Below are 20,047 nucleotides of genomic sequence, written 5' to 3' on the forward strand. Positions count from 1 at the left end.
AGTGTGTGTTTGTGGGTGGTGGCAGCTGTCATTACAGGAGGATCTTGTTAAAAATCACACGCTGAACCCCCCCCCTGCCCTTACGTGGAGCAACTGTGCGACCCCCCCCCTGCAGGCTCCCTTATTTCCTTGACCACACACGCGCACACAAACATCCCACAGAAAGAAATTCAAACGCAGCAGACCGCCTTGATCTGCTGTCACTTTTCATTTTCATGCAAGCTTTTCATTACTTTCTTCCTCTCATCTCCATCCAAGGTCCTTAACTTTTGCCACACGGACTGATTTCATGATGGTATTGTGCTATTCATAGCAACAACATAAAACACAATGACATCTTGATGTAAATATGCTCTTTTATTTACAAAGCGAGACAGCGAGAGAAACTGTTTGGAGGCTTGAAGTCACGTTAACAGGGAAAAAAAATTCAAGGGAGGGTGAGGAAACACGTTTGAGGATTCATGCCATCCTCTTGATATCCACCTCATGGTGGATGTGTCACTCAGAGTGAAAAAAAAAAAACATTACTACTTTCTTTTTTCACCACGATACCAGCACATGTACCAAAATCTTGAGTTGTCACCAATACTGATACCGAGCACCGATACCACTAGTACTTTTGATGCATCAAATTTCCCCCAAACAATGACAAATAATTTTAGAGACCAACAGTAAAAAAAAAAAAAAATCTTGAAATTACATTACTTTGATGTCAGATTTCAATTCTTCTCATTTCTAAAGTCTTGATCTAAAACAATTGCAGGTACCATATCCTGAAACAAGGCTGGTTGGTATCTCTACTTGCCCATCCCTACAATTTTTGCGCTGAGGGTAAAAAGAGCATATTGGTTTATGAACCTTCAGTTGGGCGCCAAGGATATAGAAAAAATGCTCACATGGCTTTCCATACGTAGGAGGGTGGTTAAGATAACAGCTCGGGCCAGGAGCGGAGGGAAATGGAGTGGTTGAGGAAAAAAGCCACTCAGTCGTGATACATTTTGAAGATGCAGCTTTTGATGACGTTCATGTATCTGTCCCACACAACTTGATGTCTGATATGCAAAGAGAGACAGACAAAGACACACAAAGATTCAACCCAAGTGCAAATCTCAAGAAAAAGTCGAGCAAGGCTATTTTTGTCCACTCAGCAAGGCAACCATTTTCATGAATATCTCTTTGTCGAATACGTAGAGGTGCAGGCCTGAGCCGGATTCCATTTCGGAATGTTTACATGAAAAACAAGGTTCAGCGGAGCCTCGAAAGTTGAATGGGGTCGTACGAGTCAGAACTTAACCCAAAGTCTTGGAGAAAAAAAACAGTGGTACCTTGACCGAGAAGAGAAATTTCTTCCATGACCAATTGAAATTAAATGCCATTAATTTGTTGCATCGCCCCCAGCAATGTGTTACACAAAATCTAATAAAACTTCCAGTGTGGTACCAAGCTGTGTCTTAACATGCTGGGTGGCGCTGAGCTCTGCAGATACATTTTCTTTTGTTTTAAATGTCAGAGTAAAGAGTACATTTGAACTGGGAGTGACAAACTTGAAGCAAACACACTTTGCCTCTTGTTTAAAAAAAAAAAAAACGTGTGTGCATACGATGGTCTCTCGTTTCTTGACGACGAGAGCATGAGAACAGGCATAAAGGAATATCTTTATGACAATTGAACGTGTTCTATTAGGTTTAGCACGTGGGTAAAACATAAAAAAAATATCTGTGATATTAAAAGGTGCATATGTTGGAACCTGACCTATGTCAAGTTTCTTTTTAGCAAAATGTGAGGCAACTTGTAGGTGGTCCAGCATTCCAGAATGGCCAACCTTTAAGCTTCCACTGTTACCAGTTTAAAGAATGAGGGATGAGACAGCATGACGCACAACTTGATGGCTGAGCGCCAAATGGTAGAGTCCAAGTGTTTATCTGACTTTGTTTAGTTGACCAAAGTAGTCTGTTTTCACGGTGGGTCGCCTGGACAGAGATCCAAACAAGCCTGGTGGGCCCGCCGCCACATTCGGGACAGCTATATCACGGGATTTTGAAGCCCGTTTTAAGGGTTTGTATTGCGTCCGAGCAAGTCCCAATTCAGATTTGTGTGCCTTCCGTGTAGTACCATGTTATACCACAACTTCCCATGGCAGCAGTGAGCAATGACGTATCGTATGGTTTGGTTTAAAATACTCTTTAGTTTTACGTGTTGCTGATCTGTTTGTGTTAATGTAGTAGGTTTAGATTAACTGCAACACCGACGATAATTTCGATTATCCTGTCTATGGCATTTCACATTATATGTTAGCATTAAGGTAGCAGACTTTTGTTCTGAAATTAAATAGACGACAAAGTTAATTCTGTAACGCATGCCATGATTCTTACTTGAAGGTGTCTAGTATATGCGCCGAGTTGCTGTAGTGAGTCAAGTAGAGCCTCATGTCCGCCGCCGTCCATCGGTCCGAGCGACACGGCTCGATGAACTGAGGGAAGAAAAGCGGTGGTGCTACATCAGGCGGATTCCGTCATGCTTTTGTCCAGCCTTGGAAAAAACTACACACCTTCTCCACGAGGTCGATGAAGAAATCACGGACATCTTTGGTGTTGGTTAACTTGGCCGCGATGTTCACAAGGCCTCTGGAAAGATTCTGCCAAGAGGAAAAATGATTCATTTGCACAGTAGAATGGCCAAGGGTTTCCCAAGTCAAATAATCTGGAATTGGAGCGAAACCTTGGCGAGAAATAAAGTCAAGTCGTACAATCCAAAGACACAAACTGAATCCATTTTGACAATAATACAGTGGTGAAATGGACTATACAGTGCTTCAGGCTGTTTGACCCGTAAAAGGCAAAAATGTTCCCCCCAACCAGATGATTTCGTCTAGCAAAGGTTAGTTAGCTTGTTGCTACATAATCAGGTGACTCGCCATAAGCGAGCAAACGGGATGGCCTCAAGACAGCGGCAAAGCTCTACGTGAAACTCACTTCAACGTAGTTTATTGACGCAAAGATGACACAAGATAGCGCCAATGCAATTTGTTCATTTTCAGTAAATGGTGGAAGTAAGTAGGTCAAATTAAAAAGTCAATCTGTGAATGAAGAAGTCAACAACTGATCGTGAATAGGCCGGTGAATACAGCACACAAAAGTGCTTGGAGGAAAACTGCGCACAGAATTAATGATAATTATTGTTCATTTTTTACCTTGAAATTGGTCTCCATCTCAGGAAAAGCTTTTGTTTTCCCCCTGAGGGCTGTGCAGACAAGACTGGAGAACAAATGTGAGAACATAAAGCCTATGCAATTGAACTTTTGGATTCACTGGTCATCAGCAAATGCGCATGTGTGCCCATGCGTAAGTGTGTGTGTGTGTGTGTGTTTTAGACCTTTTGTGTTGATCCAGCAGATCTTTGTCAGAGATTAAAATCTTCAGTTCTTTCAGTTCTTGGAGGAATTCTTTGTCAAGATCCACATCCATGTCTTCCACCATGTTATCTAGAATGAGTACGTGTGAGATTTGATCATTTTAAAACTAACTAGTTAGGAAATGTGTCAATCGTATTATTCTATACGTTTACTTATAATAAATAAAACAACTATTTTCTTTGTAGATGGTTACATCTTTAAATCATTCTTACTTTATACACAAGAAACATCTATATAATGTGTTTTCGATTTTGACAGGAGGGAGTTTTCCCTTCCTTCCGGAAGTCCTGGCGACCTCTGATGGCCAAGAGTTAGAGATACTCCACTGAACGTGCCACAAGGTTTTGACGTCAACAAAGACGTTACGTTACAATTTGTTAGGGGTTAAAGCCAACGTAAAAAGCAAACAAAACAAAAAAAACATCCACCATAATAACATGACCACACATCTTGTGCCATAGAAGCTGAGGACACTTCAGATGGGGGAAAAAAAAAATTGGGTCACTTGTATTTGGTACCACTTTAAGTGGCAAATATTTAGCATTTTAGTTTGGGCTCATATTTTCAAAATTGTGTTTGTCTTGGATGTGCGTTTAAAGTAAGGCAGTTAATGATAATGTTTAAAATGACACACAGTCACATGTTAATCCAAGGATGCTTTTCATCTTAAACAAACCGAGTCAATCTCTCACCAACAGCTCCAACTGTCCAGTTGTTGATAAGCTGCCCGGCGCAGAAAGCAAAATCCTGGAACGTGAGATACTGCAGCTTTCTTTTCCCTGTCTCAAAGCGATTGTTGGCAAAGAACACAATGGCTGCGTAATCCCTGAAACAGGCCAAGAAGGCAGTTAGCGCGCTGCTGTTTTACTTGGCGCAAGTATCCTGGATAACGGGAGTTAGTTAAAAACATCACAGGGTTGTGAAACCAGGCAGGGAGAAAAAAGGAACATGAGCAACGCTTCAGTTTGCAAAGTCAAAGTTTTACCTTCCAAGCTTGTCAGAGAGAAGGAAATGCTGACGTATGTTCTCCACTAGAGGGCCCTTTAGCTCTTCCACCACTTTGAAAACACGCTTGAAGTTGTCAAACTGCGATTAAACATCAATTGTATGGAATTGTTTTGTTTTGAAAGAGTTGCATAAAATTCTGAACACGTTGGAATTTGCAGATTTTTCAACAAATGACTAACAGCAGATCAAATGTTAGCGTTTTACCTGTCGTCTGCAACTTTTCAGAGTCACGCCTGTCTTGGCGCTGATGTCATCCAAGTCTTTCTTGGTTCCCTTTGATAGTTTCTTGCCCAGGACTTCGCGCACAAACGCTTCATCAAAGTCATAGTATCTTAAATTCGGAAAGAACAAGGAGCGACCTAAGTTAGACTCAAGCACATCCAGGAAACAAAAAGGGAGCGATAGTGACTAAATAGGACAATGCAAGTCCTCTTTGAAATTAAATGGACATAAATGACGCCCGAAAAATACGTGAAATGGAAATGACACACGCCAAAAGTTTGGGGGGAAAAAATGAAAGGGGGAAAAGCGCATCACCTCTCAATGAGCATGGCTTGGCGATGAGGCGGGATCTGGAAGAGCAGCTGATTGGCCAATTTGGCTGGGCTGTGCAACAGGCGCTCACACATCTGGAAAGTTCTGTACTGGTCCATCGTGTCACTCAACAGCACGTCCGCGTTCGCCTCGCACTCGTCCAGCGCTCCGCCCTCCATTCGGACCTTCACGGCATCGTTTACTGCTCCGGAGAACAAATATGGTTCTTTCAAATTTGCTTAACCAAATGATTGCAAATTAAAACGGACTTTTTAATGTTCAGATACAATTTAGTTCTGTATTTGGATTTGAACATGCCCAGTTAGTATCCATGTACACGACTGAATGGAACGTTTGTCATACGACAGGTATAATAGTGGCAAAAAATACAGGATTACCTGTATATCCATCCAACCAGAGCTGATAAACCTCCTCGTCCATGATAGTGGTGTTACCCACAAACACATCCAGCTCAACAGCCATCTGTTTCGAGACCAGAAATGTCAACAAGCATCAAGATTAGCCATAGCAAAGCTGGTACTTGTATAATTAACGTGCAGCAATTTGAATTCTGACTAGATGATCGGATAGATGGACGGAAAGCAATGAATTCAGACAACGCTTGATGGATGTCGTGTATTAAAAACAAAAGATACGTAGCTCGTTTAACTCCAAACAAACATTACCTTAATTTAATCTCCTCCCAACACCGTCAGGCTACGAAATCCAAAGGCATGTTTTTTTGGGTGAATTTGCTTCACTTGGCCTGCTGCTACTCTGTGATAGCCACTTGTATCAGGGTTGTCGTAGCTACTTCGAATTTAGCGGCGCTGCGAAACAACCCCTCCCCAAAAAAATAACTTAAGGTCAAATGGATGCGTGCAATGAGGTAAAACGCTACGGTCGTTCTTAAATTTCACACGGCGCGCTTGTACGCATTGATAATAATGGTGTGTGAAGAAATGTCAACAACAGTCGTCAGACACACGAGCCCACTTCCGGGTTCCGTCATCAGGAGAGGTGTGCGTCATGACGTAACACGTCTGGTTTGGTCATGACGTAGGCGCCTACTGCGTTATAAATGTAGAATTCGTTCAAATCGCTCACTATTTCCAATTCTTACATAATACGCAAAGTACTTTACATAATCGTGTTTACGCTCGCGCTTTTTAAAATCATATCGCATGAGTGCAATTGTCATTAAAGTCTTCAACACATCATGCACGCAGTATTTATAGTGAGGTATACATTTTAAATGTATGTAATCCTTTTTCTGAGATAATGTTGACGTATATTGAAGTAAAATACAAACTTTTTACCTGAATATTCTGGCTTTATGCTTTCTACCTTAAATATTTTTTTTAAATGGTTAATGAGATAAAAGGATTTTTTTTTTCTTTTTTCAAAAAGTTGTTTCATAGGACCAAAGGCGTTCTTCGTCAGGATTTAAAATCGTATTTTTCTAAGAAAAGTACATTTCAATTTTGGATGGAAAATGTGCAATACATATTCTTCCCAAGATACAATTTTCTTTTCTAGAAAAAATAAGACTTCTTTCCAATACGAATAGCTAATTTGTTCAAAACTTCATTTGTGAATGTCAGATTTGTGATGATTTATGTCAGATATCCACAATTTTACTTCACTGGTTTCTTTTCTATCAAACAAATTATTTTAGGTGCATTATCTGACATGTTTCGGCGGTTTCTTCCGCCTTCTTATTTTAGGTGCATTACCTGACATGTTTCGGCGGTTTCTTCCGCCTTCGTCACTCTGATGAAGGCGGAAGAAACCGCCGAAACATGTCAGGTAATGCACCTAAAATAATTTGTTTGATATAAAAGAAACCAGTGAAGTGATTAAAAAGGAAAAACAAGATGAACTTAGTACAACTATCTACAATTTTAATCAAACATCCGCTTGGAAACGCAAGAGATGAACGCTGGCAGATTTGCTTATTAATTATTTCCAACTTTCTTAAAATAAACCACACCACATCTGCTCTGACTCGGGTTTACCGCATGAAATACACAATCTGCTCCCCCGCTGGCGATTAATCTAAATAAATCCCCATAATCCCAGCCTGGTTGCACCCTCCCCTTTTCTGTGCTTCTGCATGTGTCCTTCAGAGTAACTACACGATATATGGGAGGTGCCGACAAGGTGGGGGAACAAATCCCCTCTTCGCTGCACATTTCCCCCCCTTGTTTTTAACTCACATTACATTCCGATGCCGTCACCGTTGGGTTAACACCCTACATTATCCTGGTCTCCATGCAACAATGGAGGTGGGACACAGGGCGGAAGGATGTGTGTGTGAATGCCTCAGCACAAAGCTATTGGGGAACCACAAAGGGGGGGCGTACAGTCATACACAAACAAGCAGACATAACGTGTATAATGCGTGCTGGTTGTGTTATCTTGCAGGGAACATCCCAGAGGAAGAAAGTCCAGCTTTCCTTGGCATTTCCTAGAATTTGATTATTTTCATGGCTTGGCTTCTTCTTTAGACTCTAAACCTGTCAACAAGGTACAAGTCAGCGCATGATTCATGTTTTAAAATGAACACCGATATTTAGATAATTTCTATGGTTATTCGTGGTGTTTTCAAAATAGGAGCTCCACTGGGAGAGACTCAGTGGGAGATCACAGATATTTATGATTATTCCCTAAGGGAAGGCAGGGAATGAAATAGTTTTTAAATATCAGCTCTATAATCTGGAAGTTCATAAATGTATCTGATTATTCGTGATGTTTTTGAAAGCCAGAGCTCCACAGGGAGTGACAGGAGGAGATCACAAATATTTATGATTATCTCTTAGATAGAAGCATAAAACTTGATTGTTATTCGTCATTTGAAGACTATTTCCGGTAAGATTTCAAAACAAAGCAACTGAAAAGCTGTAGGTCGTAAATCAACTGCAAGGGGAAATTGACATTTGACTTTGTATATTCACATTTATCATTATTCCTACAGAACTATATCATAGTTGTAGGTATTTATTCCATATGCTATGTGATATTCTGCTCACGGCTCATGCACACTTTGTCCTTAGTGGTAAGACAATCCTGTAGAATACTATACTAAATCATATATACTACAAATATTTACATACTAGTACATATATAAATAAATAAGTATCGATGAATTCTGTCAGCCTCGAAGTATCACTACAGGTATGTGTCCATGGTGGGGCAGATATTTAGGTTGACAGACCTTAGTACTATTCACGCGTATTTCGAAACCTCATTTGATCTGTTTCCGGTGATTCCGTCTGGCTTCACGGCGTGTAGCCTCGAGCGGAGAATCCCAACCGTGAAAGTGTCTTGTGGAGGCGGACATTGTTGTGCTTAATTCCAGCCGGATCATGGCTTCAAATGTCGTTACGCGGACTCAAACGGACTATTTTGTAGGCCTTTTACTTTTTTATACCTCCCACGCCTAAAAACGAAACGCTTGTGAGAAGAAGCTTTAGCTTTCTCACCGAAGCGGAGAAACCGGAGAGAGTCCACAGAGCTCGGAGTCCAATCCGGATGGCGAGTGGCAACCACGGCGGTACAGACACAACAGCCAACATCTGTGTTATGCATCGTTGCCTGATGGATTAAAGAGGGGGAAAAAAAGAATACAAAAGGCGGCGGTGGATGGATGGATGGATGGATAGATGGAGCGAGCCATTTTTTGCAAGCTGCTGCCTTGAAAATAGAATCATCATCCTCATCTTCGGGGATAGGTGAAATAAGCACAGTGGCCGTTCCTTACTCGCGAAGGCCTGTTTTGCAAGCTGCTTTGGTGCTTCTGATCATTTTGGACGACAGACACAATTGAGCACAAAATCTGGACAAATGAAGAAACCTTGCTGGTGTGATGCTTGCACACAGAAGTCGCACTGGATGAGGGCGGTCAGCTTGTGAAATAATTCCATCCTCTCTGCACTTTTATATTTTCTCAGGTACAGCAACTACAATGAACGCCCGCGTACTGTATTTGTCTATTTACACATTACGGGTGCGGGAGAGGGATATAGCCTTCGTTATTTACTGGAAAAACTTGTGTCTGCACCTAACGATCGATAGTTTCAACCCTTAAAAATCTGATGAAAGAAAAAGTGAATAATGAAACAAAAAAATACTAAAATAAGTTACATTGACAACATTTAAATGCTTTTACAAACAAAATGTCTAAAGTAAAAGCAAAGGAAAGAATATAATGAAAGGAGTTTGCAGAGCATTTAGACAAATGTAGTGTTCTGGCACCAATCTGTGGTTTCCCTGTGTGAAGGTATTATGTGAGTTGTGGTGTTTTTTTTTTTTAAATTTAAGTAGTTTGTTGCCACCATCATGTGGCATTTGGTGGCAAGGAACTACAGTAAACACTTGCATAGTCGTGTTTTTTTTTTTTTTTGGGGGGGGGGGGGTCTATAATCTGGTACTTGCGAGTCAAGTCAAATTTATTTGTACAGCTCTTAATCACAAAAACGCCAAGTACTGGGTTTTGGGTTGTGTACATCCCGGATGCATGATACTTTTTTGTCTCGGATGTCAAAAGGGTTGAATTTAAGAAGAAGATGAGCAACGAAGGGGAGCTCCTGACGCGGGAGCTGTCCAAAATGTCGGACGAGGACCTGCTGGCGTGCTCCAAGGAGGAGCTGCTGAGTCGTCTGCGCAAGGAGGAGTCTGAGAAGATCTCGGCGCTCATTCAGCGGGGGCGTCTCATCAAGGAGGTGAACAAGCAGCTCCAGGGCCACCTGCTGGAGATCCGCGAGCTCAAAGTCATCAACCAGCGTCTGCAGGAGGAGAACGTGGAGCTGCGGGACCTGTGTTGCTTCCTGGACGACGACCGACTCAAGGTGAAGAAGCTGGCTCGTGAGTGGCAGCACTTTGGCCACCACGCTGCCAAGGTCATGCGCGAAGACCTGGGTGGCTACCTGAAGAAGCTGGCTGAGCTGGAGCGCACCCAGGACGGCCTGGTCAAGGAGAACTTGGACCTGAAGGAGCTGTGTCTGGTCCTGGAGGAGGAGTGCGTCAGCCGGAGCGACTCCAGCCCCGGTGGGTCCACCGAGCTGGCCTTGCAGTGCATGGTGGCTCGGGACCTGGGGGACGGCAGCTCCAGTACGGGAAGCGTGGGGAGTCCGGACCAGCTCCACTTAGTGTGCTCGCCAGATGACTGATGCTTCGACAAGGGCTTCGAATATGGACGCTGAGGGCTAGATACAAGGGCTGTGCTCGGAATCGTTGCCTAATTGCCAACATTTGCATGGCCCGCTAGAAAACACCTTTGCTGTGATTTTTGAGTTGAGAATGAGTGAAGGATTCCAAATGCAGTGACTACATTTAGAATCGTTCCTGACTCACTGATCCCCAAAAAAAAAAATGAAGACATTTTTATATTGTGGACCTAGATAGTGTCTAAAATATCTGCTAAAACGGCTGTTTTGATGATAAGGGAGTCGGAAATGATGAATGGAAGTGACTCAACAATTCTAAGTCATCATTACCGACAACCTAATCTCAATTGTTTTTTTTTTTCTTTTTAAATAGATTAAGTTCACAAAGAATCGAGTCAAATTCCCAATAGACTAAAGTCAGTCTGAAATCATTCATTGATATCCCAAAGAAGACCAATTTGAAGTTGACTGCAAAGCTGACGTATACGTAAAACAAAAAAAGAACCAAACTTTACATAATATTCTAACACCGAGATGTTCAATCAAACCATGTAAATACCAAAGTTCACTAGCTATGCTAACATATAAGAGGAAACACCATTGACGGGCTAATTAATTTTTTTTGTATATGTGAGCAACTTTTTGAAAGGTTTTTTTTTATATTAGTTTTTTCAAGAATGTTTGCGTGATATCGTACGTAAGTTTTTTTCTTCTTCTGACATTAAGAACACAAATTGTCCTACTCCTTGCAAATAGCAGCGGTCCACTTTACTCCAAAATGGTGTTGTGACTGTTTTGCGCCGAGGGAATGATTCCGAGCGCAGCCAAATGATTCCATTCAACTCCGTGAGCCTTTTGAATGCTGCAAGACTCGCTGTGTGCCACATCGCTGACCTTTTCAGGACTTTTCACAGACATTTCTAGAAACTGTAGGTTTAGATCTGTTTTACAGGTTTTCTAATGACTCTTCTGCCCAAATCCTTTTTCAGTGGTTTGATGTTTAAAAAAAAAAAAAAAAAAAGTCCTGGGACCAAAAAAGTGGGTCGCATTGAAGTATCTCATGCACTGGACCAGGATTGCAAAGTGGTGGAAAAATAATTTTTTAGATGTTAAGGTGGAGAATGTTCCATGGAAATTTATGGGAATATAAAATTAAAATTTTTGTTTACAGTACTTTTTGTCACCTTGCTCAAAACTTAAATATCAACCCAATAACTCACACTGTAAAAAAAGAACAACAAACATATAATACCTTTTTCCAGTAATCAGAAGTATAGAACGTGGTTTGGTTTCACCCAAATCAGTGTCCTACACAAAATCCATCAAAACACAAAACCAACACAGCGATTTGGGTTCAGTTGGATGATGAATATGAACGTTTACGGGAGTGAATGCCAACCTTCAAGTTTCTGATTTATTCCCATAAATTTCTTGTTGGAATGTTCCCTGGAATTTTGCAACCCTACACTGGACTAGCCTACACTGGCAGAAAGAAAAAAAAAATCGAGCCTTTTTTTCTATTGCACTGGACAGCGCAATCATTGATCTAAAGATCAATTTCAATCCGGTTTTGAGCCATATTTTGTCAGTGGAATCCCTCATAGCACTGAATTGGTGTTGAAGGCCGTGAAAATTTGCCATGGGCGCCCAACGACGTGTTGTATTTTATGCACTCTCCGCCTCAGGACCAGGATTCGAGTGCCATACGACGATGGTGCGTGTGCCAAGCAGTCCTAGGTGACTGACGGCCCTTCAGGTTTTAATGGAGCGAGCGTAGATGCCCTCGGACTCACATGAACACTTTTTCAAATCAATTGGAAAGGCTTTGTATCAAACCGGAGGACCAACTTGTCGGAACGTGTTGGATTCATCACTCTACTGTGTTTTGACTTAGTTGTTGTTGATGTTCACTTAAGACACAGAACAGACTTTAAGTTGCATCTTCTCTGTATGCTTTGTATTTACAAAAAACCCTGTAACATTAAGGAGTGTTTACACTACTCGCAAAAAGTTTGGGATTTCGGGAGGGAAATTTTAAGAGGAGCATGAAATACACTTTGACCTTGAATTTTTGTTATTTGTTCAAATCGAGCTAAATTAACAGTGTTAAAATCACTTCAAATAAAAAAAAAATCTAAACATTTTAAATTTTTAAGCCTTTTTTTGTCAATGGTCAATTAACTCAAAGTGGGAAAAAATATTTTGGTGCTTGTCAATGTTTATATTCAGATGAAAAAAATATATTTGTTCAAAAAATTCAGACTAAATAGAATTTTTTCCAATGCTTGTCAGTTTTGAAATCAATAGTTTCAAAATGTTTTTAAATCCTTTTTCAAATGAAGTCATGGTTTGAAACAAATGTTTTGTCAATGATGAAATAAATTCAGACTAACCAATGATTGTCAATGTTAAATTATTTTTAAAAGACTTAAAAATATTTTTGTCAATTAAAAAGTTTTAATTGTAGGAAAAAAAATTGTCAGTGTTAAAATAAATTCAAGTTAGAAAAGGATTTTTGTGAATGTTTTATTACAGAAAAAACATTTTATTTTTCATCAAATCTAAAGTACATTCTGAGTTCAAAAAGATATCTTTCTTTTTCCATGTATTTCAATTCAAATGGGGTTTTTTTTTGTTAAAAACTTCCCACTGCTATGGCTTCTCTGTGTTTTCCTTCCAGTCTTCATTGCAATTTGCTGATGACAAGCTTCTCTAAACTTAGAGCGCAACAGGAAGACTGAAAGCATCATAGAAAAGCATCAGATGGTTCACCCGTATGTCAAATATCCCAAACTTTTTGCGAAAACACAATATATATCTTTAAGTCCTCTTGTACCTCTTTATTTCTCCGATTACATGGCATTGAAAACCCTTTTATTTGAACGATCTCATTGGGCAATGCACAGGATTGAGTTGCTAGTATATCGGTGGGTTGTGTGCTCACAGTGTTTTGAAGAGCTTTAAATACAGTGCTATCACACTTTGCCGCTGTCCCGTCCTTATTATGTGTACATGACACACACCATTGATTCATGTTGACCTTTTTCCTCAGGCAAGAAGGACCGTGGATAACGAGTCACTTCAATAGCAACATTGAAAACAAACTTAGAATATGTGTTGTTATTAATTAAAAAATAAAAGTGCTCGAAGGCAACACTAGTAAGATAGCTCAAACCTTCTGCACCGAGTACCACCTCAAAAAGTACTTGGTTCTGCAAATACTACAATGACCAACATTATTAGGGTTCATCAAAAATAAGGGAGATATTTTTTGTTCATTCAATAGATAATATCCAGAAACAGCAACTAACGGTTAGACCTTGTGGATTCTGCTTCATGCTGCTTGGGTCTGGCATTTTGTCGACATTCATTTTTAGATTTTATTTTGTAATATAAAAGATGGTTACGATAAATATATCAGAGTACATCCATACATTTTACTTTGGAAATGTAGTGGATAAAAAAGTGAAAGTTGAGTACAGAAGTACAGTATTCGTATAACTGCTATGCTATGTATACATACATGAATATATTCATGAGGTTACCAAATCCCGACATGTCATTGCAGTGTTGGGGTGGTGTCGTTGAATATCGGGGACCCCAAAACTTGATGGTACATGGGGGATTCTCAGCACGGTGTCATTGCAGCGTGGCTGTTTTGTCATTGATTCGGGGCGCACTGGCTTTTGCGGTGCACGCGCATACACACTCACACACACGCACGCATTGATGTTCTCCCTCCAGCTCTCCATCTGTCATTCGTCCCCTCGTCTGTGTCGCTAACCCACTTTGAGCGTAGCAACCCGTTGCCCTCAGAGACACGCATGAAGTGTATTAGCAAGCGCTCGCTTCTATTTCCAGAAGCAGACTCCGGATGAGTGACTCTTTGCACTTATCCGGGATCATAATGTGGAGTAAGTGCAGTTTTTGCTCCCCGGTTTTGAGCCGAGCCGCATATTCCATGCAAAACTAAAATGTGAAGAAAATTCAGTAGTTAATGTTCCAGTGGGTCTCGTTTGTGAAGTCACTAGGCAGATTAGATTGGCATGGCAACAGCGAGACGATTTAAATCAGATGGATTGTAGACTGCTAGAATAGATTGTTAGGATTGAATTATTACATACTAATCGATGACTCGGGCACACTAGTCAAACAACTGCGTTTACTACTGTAGTGAGGAAAAACTGCACTAATTTGTTAGTGTAGTGCTAACTTTCAACCATGTAGGATTTACCTGTCAAATACTACACGGATTTCTCTCACTGGAAATGTGCATTTGTGCTACGAGTATGCTGAATTAGTGTTTTACTGGTGAGGACAAAGAGTTCACAAAGTATAAGTAATGTAATTTTCAATATTGTACCTGTACACGTATGACATCAGAAGCAATTGAGGCGTTGTGAAAGTCTTTATTATAGTCTTTGAAACAATGCTGAGCTCAAAGCTGAAAAGTAAGGCACTGCCCACCCATTATAAAAAATATATTACCCTCTCGTAAATAAATACGCTCGCTATTAACTCCTACGGCCCAGCCTTAGTGGTCAATAAGAAATAAACTAAAAGAAAAAAATATATAGGTAAGAATAACTTTCCTTTCCATAATAATGTTACACTCTGTGATGTAACATTGGCATAAAAGTTCAATTTTAAAAATTAAAATGATCAAAATATACTTTGATAAAATATTCTGCATGCATTGTTCATTTCAATACAATTGTGACACTTGCAAATGAGAGGTATAATAGATTTAGATGAGAAAATCTCCATAAAGTAAAAGCATAATGAGTGTATCCTGATGTCGCTTGGGTAGCTTGGCGGTTCTCAAACAGGGGCCCGAGCAGCTTTGGGGACCCCAAAAAATAATTTGCCAGAAAAAAATACTTTTTTTACTTTATACTTTTTTCAAAAACTGCATACACCAATGAAACAAACATCATAAAACAATTTCTGCTTGTTACCTTCATTTTGGGCCAATTAAAATCAATTGTGCAGCTTTGAATTCATACACATTGGATTACTTTGACTTTCAGGGGGCTCTTTTAAAATGTTTACCCTGAGCCTCAAAAGTTTGAAAACCCCTGGAGAGCGAATGCCTTTTCCAAAGAAAGAAACAAAAAGATATTTGAAATGGTCGGTTGCAATCACGTCGTCAGTCACAGTGTGATGATGGTGGGCGAGTGCAGGGAGTGATCCGATTGATCGCCGCTGCTGCTGCTGCGTCGGTGCGCCACGCCGCAAGGCTGCGGGGCCTGATGAGGGGCATCCACCGGGGCCGAGGGGTACGTGAAAATCATGCTGGCCGTGAAGGGGGTGAGGGAGGGAGTGGAGGTCAGGACGGGGGTGTGCAGGGACTCAGACTCTTGGCTGACGGCCAGGGTTGATGATGAAGATGAGGTGGACGTCTTGGTGGGGATGGTGATCTTTGGTTTGGGCCTTTCTGCCCTGGCGGGCTGCTTGAGTCGCGACGGTCCGGGCACACTGTAGTCCTCGGGCTCCATCTTGATGCCCGCCAAGGACGAGAGCGCGGCGCTGGCATCCGAGTCGGAGTCGGAGTCTTGGATTTTGCAGATGGGACGGTGAGCCTCCAGGACCAGCTCCAACTTCTCTTTCTGCTTTTGCAACTCGGCTATCTCCTTCTGCAAACGTGACTTTTCATCCTCCAGCTGGTCGGTCTCCTAAAACACATCAAACAACCAAACTAAAATTTAGGGCCTGAGAGCAGAATGCTTTCAAATACCCTTCAATAATTACATTCCCTAGTGTTCCCTCGCTAATAGCAAAAATCCACAAATCAATGACATCCCACCAAAGGTTTGAAGTCTTAGATGCCACAAGATGGCAACAAAGCATCACTTTTCTAGTTCTTTGAAACGCCAGCGGACAACAGGTAAGAAGTGTTGTTATTTTGTCATTATTTGATTTGTTTGAAATCAACCAGTCGCCAGAAATGGACGGTGTTGGAAATGACTACTTTCACCCGTCTTTCAGTTTTGCCGTATCTGTACACTCACGTTTTGCAGTGTATCGGTCAGCTCGCGACGGCGATTGCGGCATTTGGCCGCCGCCAGTTTGTTGCGCTCTCTCCTTATTCTCCGTCTCTCCAGCTCCTCGTGAGACAACTGAAAACAACAACAAGGAATAATTAGTCACAAATATTAAAGTAACAATCCCGACAGAAGCGACTTTACTAACTTCAACGAAAGGAATGAGGTCAAAATGAACGGAGGCACTTTATCTTGTCGGGCCTTAGCATCGGGCATCTGAAGTATGATAATAAATTTAGAAATGCTGTAGTATAAATAGACTATAGTATTTATTATTTAGCGCATACCAACATGTACCATCTTAACCTTCTCATTTTTTTTTAATTCTGCTTCAATGCTTCTCTTGTATTATTTCAGTATCTCTACTACAGTCTATATATATATACTGGTATATTATCTATGTAGTGGTGTGAGTCACCTTGAAAATCTTCTTGTGACTAAAGATAATTTAAAATGTGAAAGGTAATAGCAGGCAGTAGTAAAAAAACAAAAAAAAACCAAAAAACTGTACAATCGTGATGACACAGAAGAAAATTGCCAAGCTACTTTATGAGTCATGGCAGAAAATGTTTGAAATGTGCCTGCTTTTGTGTCTGTGCTGCACCCCGACTCGGCCTCCATCCAGCATTGGTGCTGACTGGCAGCAGATTGAAGCGCTGCGATGGTTCTACAGTTTCCCGCTCTTTCAAAAGACTGATGAGTCACTCTTAGAGCACAACGGTGACTCAGGTGTGAGTCACGCTCCATGACTTGCGAGCCCTGTGAGTCACCTACGAGTCCACTTCCTGTGCAAGTTACACTACGAGAAAATAAATGTGGCAGTTTTTTTTTTTTCTGAGAAAAGTACTGTACTCGACTAGGAGTATAGATTTTGTGTAGAAACAAGAAAAAACGAGTAGATAGCGTACTGCTTCAACTATGGTAAATACGTTCTGAAAATGCATTCAAATACAAAAGTAAAACAAAATAGAATCACAATCGGAAGGATTGATATAGAATGAAATCACAACCGAAGGAACTAAAAGTGAAATGAATTGTGAAGTTTTTAACAATACCCAGCCCGACTCTGTTTCTAGGCAAAGAATGAATCAAGTCAACGTTCTTTTTGTTTCCCAGCAGTTGTATCAATCTCAACATTTTGCTGATAAGCATGATTTTGTTTCCCAGCAGTTGTATCCATCTCAACATTTTGCTGATAAGCATGACCAGGGTGACTGAGAATCAACACAGATGTGTACTGTTCTCTTGTTATGGTTCTGTTCTTTTTTTAATGTCAAGGCCATCACCTGCCTATGATAAAAAAGTTACAGGCGTATTTTGACCAAGTTGTGAGGCGAAAGCATCTATCTGACATCCAAAAAATACCTGGGAAATATTCCTCCCGGTAATACAATGCAGGAACAAAATGTTTGTACTTTCTAATGCAGAGAATTTTTTTTCCAGAATGCTCAACTGTTGAATCGTGTCATATGGCTGCCTATTTTTTATTTTTTTATGCGCAACTGCTATTAATGTTTGCTTGTCCTAAGGGATTATTTGACTTTGTCAATATTACGTTAATGTCAACTCATGAGGAAATAACCAAACAAACAAACAAATAAATAGATAAATACAGTCATCTTTGTTCAATCTATGCAAACGGAGTGTGCTTGCCAGTAAAACAAAAAAGTCTAATTCGACAGTGTCTCCACAAATTTGTTGCGCAAGTCCAATTGGGACAGCGCAGTGAGTGTCGCCGGATACTACGCACTACTTTTGTCATTCATTGATCAACCGTTGACTCATTTTCCTCCCAACTGACACAGGTTGCATCAGAAAGGCCACGACTCTCTTTGTCTTACGTGTTCGTCGTTCCTACGCCGTGTCGTACCCGCCGCCTGGTTGGCGCTCGCTCTGATGACGCCTGGACGGATGAAGTGCAAATGGGAGGGTGGCGGTGGACCCTGCGAGCATGCCCTGGACAGGGATGGGTAAGGTGGCACCGGGGAGCGGGAAGGACCTGGCGGATGCATAAGGGAGGGTTGGACCAGCCACTGGAGATCCTGGTTAGTCGTGATGGCGTTGAGGCTTGGAACAAATTGGCTGGAGCTGGCCATGGTCAACTTCTGTCAAAAATCACAGGAATCAGGCATTCCTATTCTAATCAATGCAAAATTTGGTGCTATTTAGTGGGCTGTTTGGCTGAAGAATCTATGTCAAAGACAACTCTGTCAATTTTATGACACTGGAATGCCCTCACATATGGAAAAGGAACGCTATTTGTGTTATATGGATGTCTAACTAGAACAAAACAATGTTCTAATTTTCCATGAAATGACCCTCAATTCCCATGAAAAGTTTCCAATGTTTCTAGTGGCAGAACCTTGACCCTTTCATGATCCAAGTCACATTTATATTTGGGAAAAACTATCCCACAGCACACACCACCAGATGAAAATCACAAAAACATCATGATACCCTATATTTCTGTTGATAGGGACTGGGCAATGGAGCAAAAAAAGATTTACTATTACCAATAATAAATACTACAAGATGCTTGTATAGCACAACTTTAGGTACTTTTGTCGTCAACAAATAAGTCTGGGACAAGTTCAGTCGAACTGGACCATTTCCATGGTGGTTGTGAGTCACTGTGTGCATATTGTCAGAATTGGCGAATTCACCAATTTGATTCCATATTTGAGAAAACCCTTGATTGTTTGCGTTTTTGCGGCCGGTTTGTGTTTTCTCAACTTTTTGTTGTTGTTTTGGGGTTTCATGGCAATTGAAAAGGCTCATGAATTATTTACATTTTTTTTGCAACTCGCGATTGGGTTCTGCTCATATCCCCTGAAGGTATTGGAGAGTCACCGCATAAGCAAATAAATGATGGACAACACAAAAACACTGGTGGTGGTTTCAGAGTCTTTCTGTTCCCGTCATTCAACTGTCTATGATAGATGGAAATTTTATTTAATTTCTTTGAATTTATCAGCCAAGATCAATCAAGGAGAGATTCGATAGAGAAGAAGAGGTATGCTAATTTACTGACGCTAATCGCAAATTATGTTTATTACAATATCAACACATGTTAATAAGCGATAATGATCATTGGGCAAATGGGTAATGACAGCAAGTGTATATCGGCCTACCTGCTCTTGTGTCGTGGAAGTGGTGGTGCTTTCCAGGGAAGCGGAATTTGACCCAGAAGCGCCGCCCGTGTACGCCGGGTTGGCTCGTCCGTGACCTCGGTACATCCTCTCTGTTGAAATGTGTACGAAACGAAATCAAATAACTTCTCCTAAAGTATTTGGAGATAGTGTGATGTAGTCCACGTGAATGTTAAAAAAGAAACTTTCACATTCAAAGTGAACCCACTCGGAGGCAAGTCGGTCGAGTCCAAGCAGTGAAGAATGGGAGGGGTGTTAGAGCGAGAAATAAGCGTCCTGTTTTTAATTCACGGGTCCTCAAACGTCTAGAAACGAACCTCAGCGTATCATAAGATGATGAGTCACTCACCTAGAAATCATAGTGTGGCGATGATTGTGCCGTTGTAAACTCTTAAACTGGGACTGCCGTTTCGCCACGCCCCTCCCCGTTTACGGGAAATAATGTTGCCTGGAATCTCTCGCGGAATTCAGACACGTGATGTGACGTCATTTACCTAATATGGTGAGAGTTTCCTTCTGCCGGGATACTTGAACGCTCACAGCCACAGCGACCACTGTTAATACTTTGAGGAGAAAACACGTTTCGGTGTCTCGCTATCTGACACGAGACACCGTTATCGATCTGTCGACACTAAGTATTTTGAGCCTGTGAAAAAAAAATCACTCGCTTATTGTCAGTGAGTAAGTCTTGGTTTGAGTAAAGTCACTGAAAGTCACTGAAAGTTCAGCATA

General features: G+C 41.0%; 3 protein-coding genes and 1 long non-coding RNA gene across 10 annotated transcripts; 1 reads left to right on the top strand and 3 right to left on the bottom strand.

The window, feature by feature from the left end:
- Positions 1–338: 338 nt before the first annotated feature.
- fibpa (fibroblast growth factor (acidic) intracellular binding protein a) lies at positions 339–7,208 on the bottom strand. 2 transcript variants are annotated; one of them, XM_049737200.2, is made up of 11 exons: positions 7,174–7,208; positions 5,353–5,437; positions 4,958–5,156; positions 4,625–4,751; positions 4,398–4,498; positions 4,105–4,238; positions 3,373–3,481; positions 3,191–3,254; positions 2,549–2,635; positions 2,373–2,470; positions 339–1,052 (listed from the first exon to the last, which is right to left on the bottom strand). In XM_049737200.2, exons 2-11 carry the CDS (start codon positions 5,435–5,437, stop codon positions 983–985), a joined length of 1,074 nt encoding a protein of 357 aa, XP_049593157.1. In that variant the 5' UTR covers positions 7,174–7,208; the 3' UTR covers positions 339–982. The 2 variants fall into 2 exon arrangements, with proteins under 2 accessions (XP_049593157.1, XP_049593151.1); XM_049737194.2 differs by lacking the exon at positions 7,174–7,208 and adding an exon at positions 5,641–5,975.
- On the top strand, positions 6,722–13,106 carry ccdc85b (coiled-coil domain containing 85B). 2 transcript variants are annotated; one of them, XM_049737222.2, is made up of 2 exons: positions 6,722–6,763; positions 9,504–13,106. In XM_049737222.2, exon 2 carries the CDS (start codon positions 9,523–9,525, stop codon positions 10,123–10,125), a length of 603 nt encoding a protein of 200 aa, XP_049593179.1. In that variant the 5' UTR covers positions 6,722–6,763; positions 9,504–9,522; the 3' UTR covers positions 10,126–13,106. The 2 variants fall into 2 exon arrangements, with proteins under 2 accessions (XP_049593179.1, XP_049593170.1); XM_049737213.2 differs by lacking the exon at positions 6,722–6,763 and adding an exon at positions 8,255–8,907.
- On the bottom strand, positions 7,338–8,310 carry LOC125979221 (uncharacterized). The gene is made up of 2 exons (XR_007485255.1): positions 8,172–8,310; positions 7,338–7,473 (listed from the first exon to the last, which is right to left on the bottom strand). It is a non-coding gene; the product is annotated as an uncharacterized lncRNA (long non-coding RNA).
- A 1,405-nt stretch (positions 13,107–14,511) lies between the features above and the next one.
- Positions 14,512–19,738, bottom strand: fosl1a (FOS like 1, AP-1 transcription factor subunit a). 5 transcript variants are annotated; one of them, XM_049737249.1, is made up of 5 exons: positions 19,665–19,738; positions 19,298–19,407; positions 18,008–18,268; positions 16,134–16,241; positions 14,512–15,797 (listed from the first exon to the last, which is right to left on the bottom strand). In XM_049737249.1, exons 2-5 carry the CDS (start codon positions 19,400–19,402, stop codon positions 15,276–15,278), a joined length of 996 nt encoding a protein of 331 aa, XP_049593206.1. In that variant the 5' UTR covers positions 19,403–19,407; positions 19,665–19,738; the 3' UTR covers positions 14,512–15,275. The 5 variants fall into 5 exon arrangements, with proteins under 5 accessions (XP_049593206.1, XP_049593203.1, XP_068507074.1 ...); XM_049737246.1 differs by having other exon boundaries at positions 18,008–18,271; XM_068650973.1 differs by having other exon boundaries at positions 19,524–19,671.
- Between the last annotated feature and the right edge of the window lie 309 nt (positions 19,739–20,047).

This window comes from Syngnathus scovelli, chromosome 1 (genome assembly GCF_024217435.2).
Source record: "Syngnathus scovelli strain Florida chromosome 1, RoL_Ssco_1.2, whole genome shotgun sequence".
Lineage (NCBI taxonomy): Eukaryota > Metazoa > Chordata > Actinopteri > Syngnathiformes > Syngnathidae > Syngnathus > Syngnathus scovelli.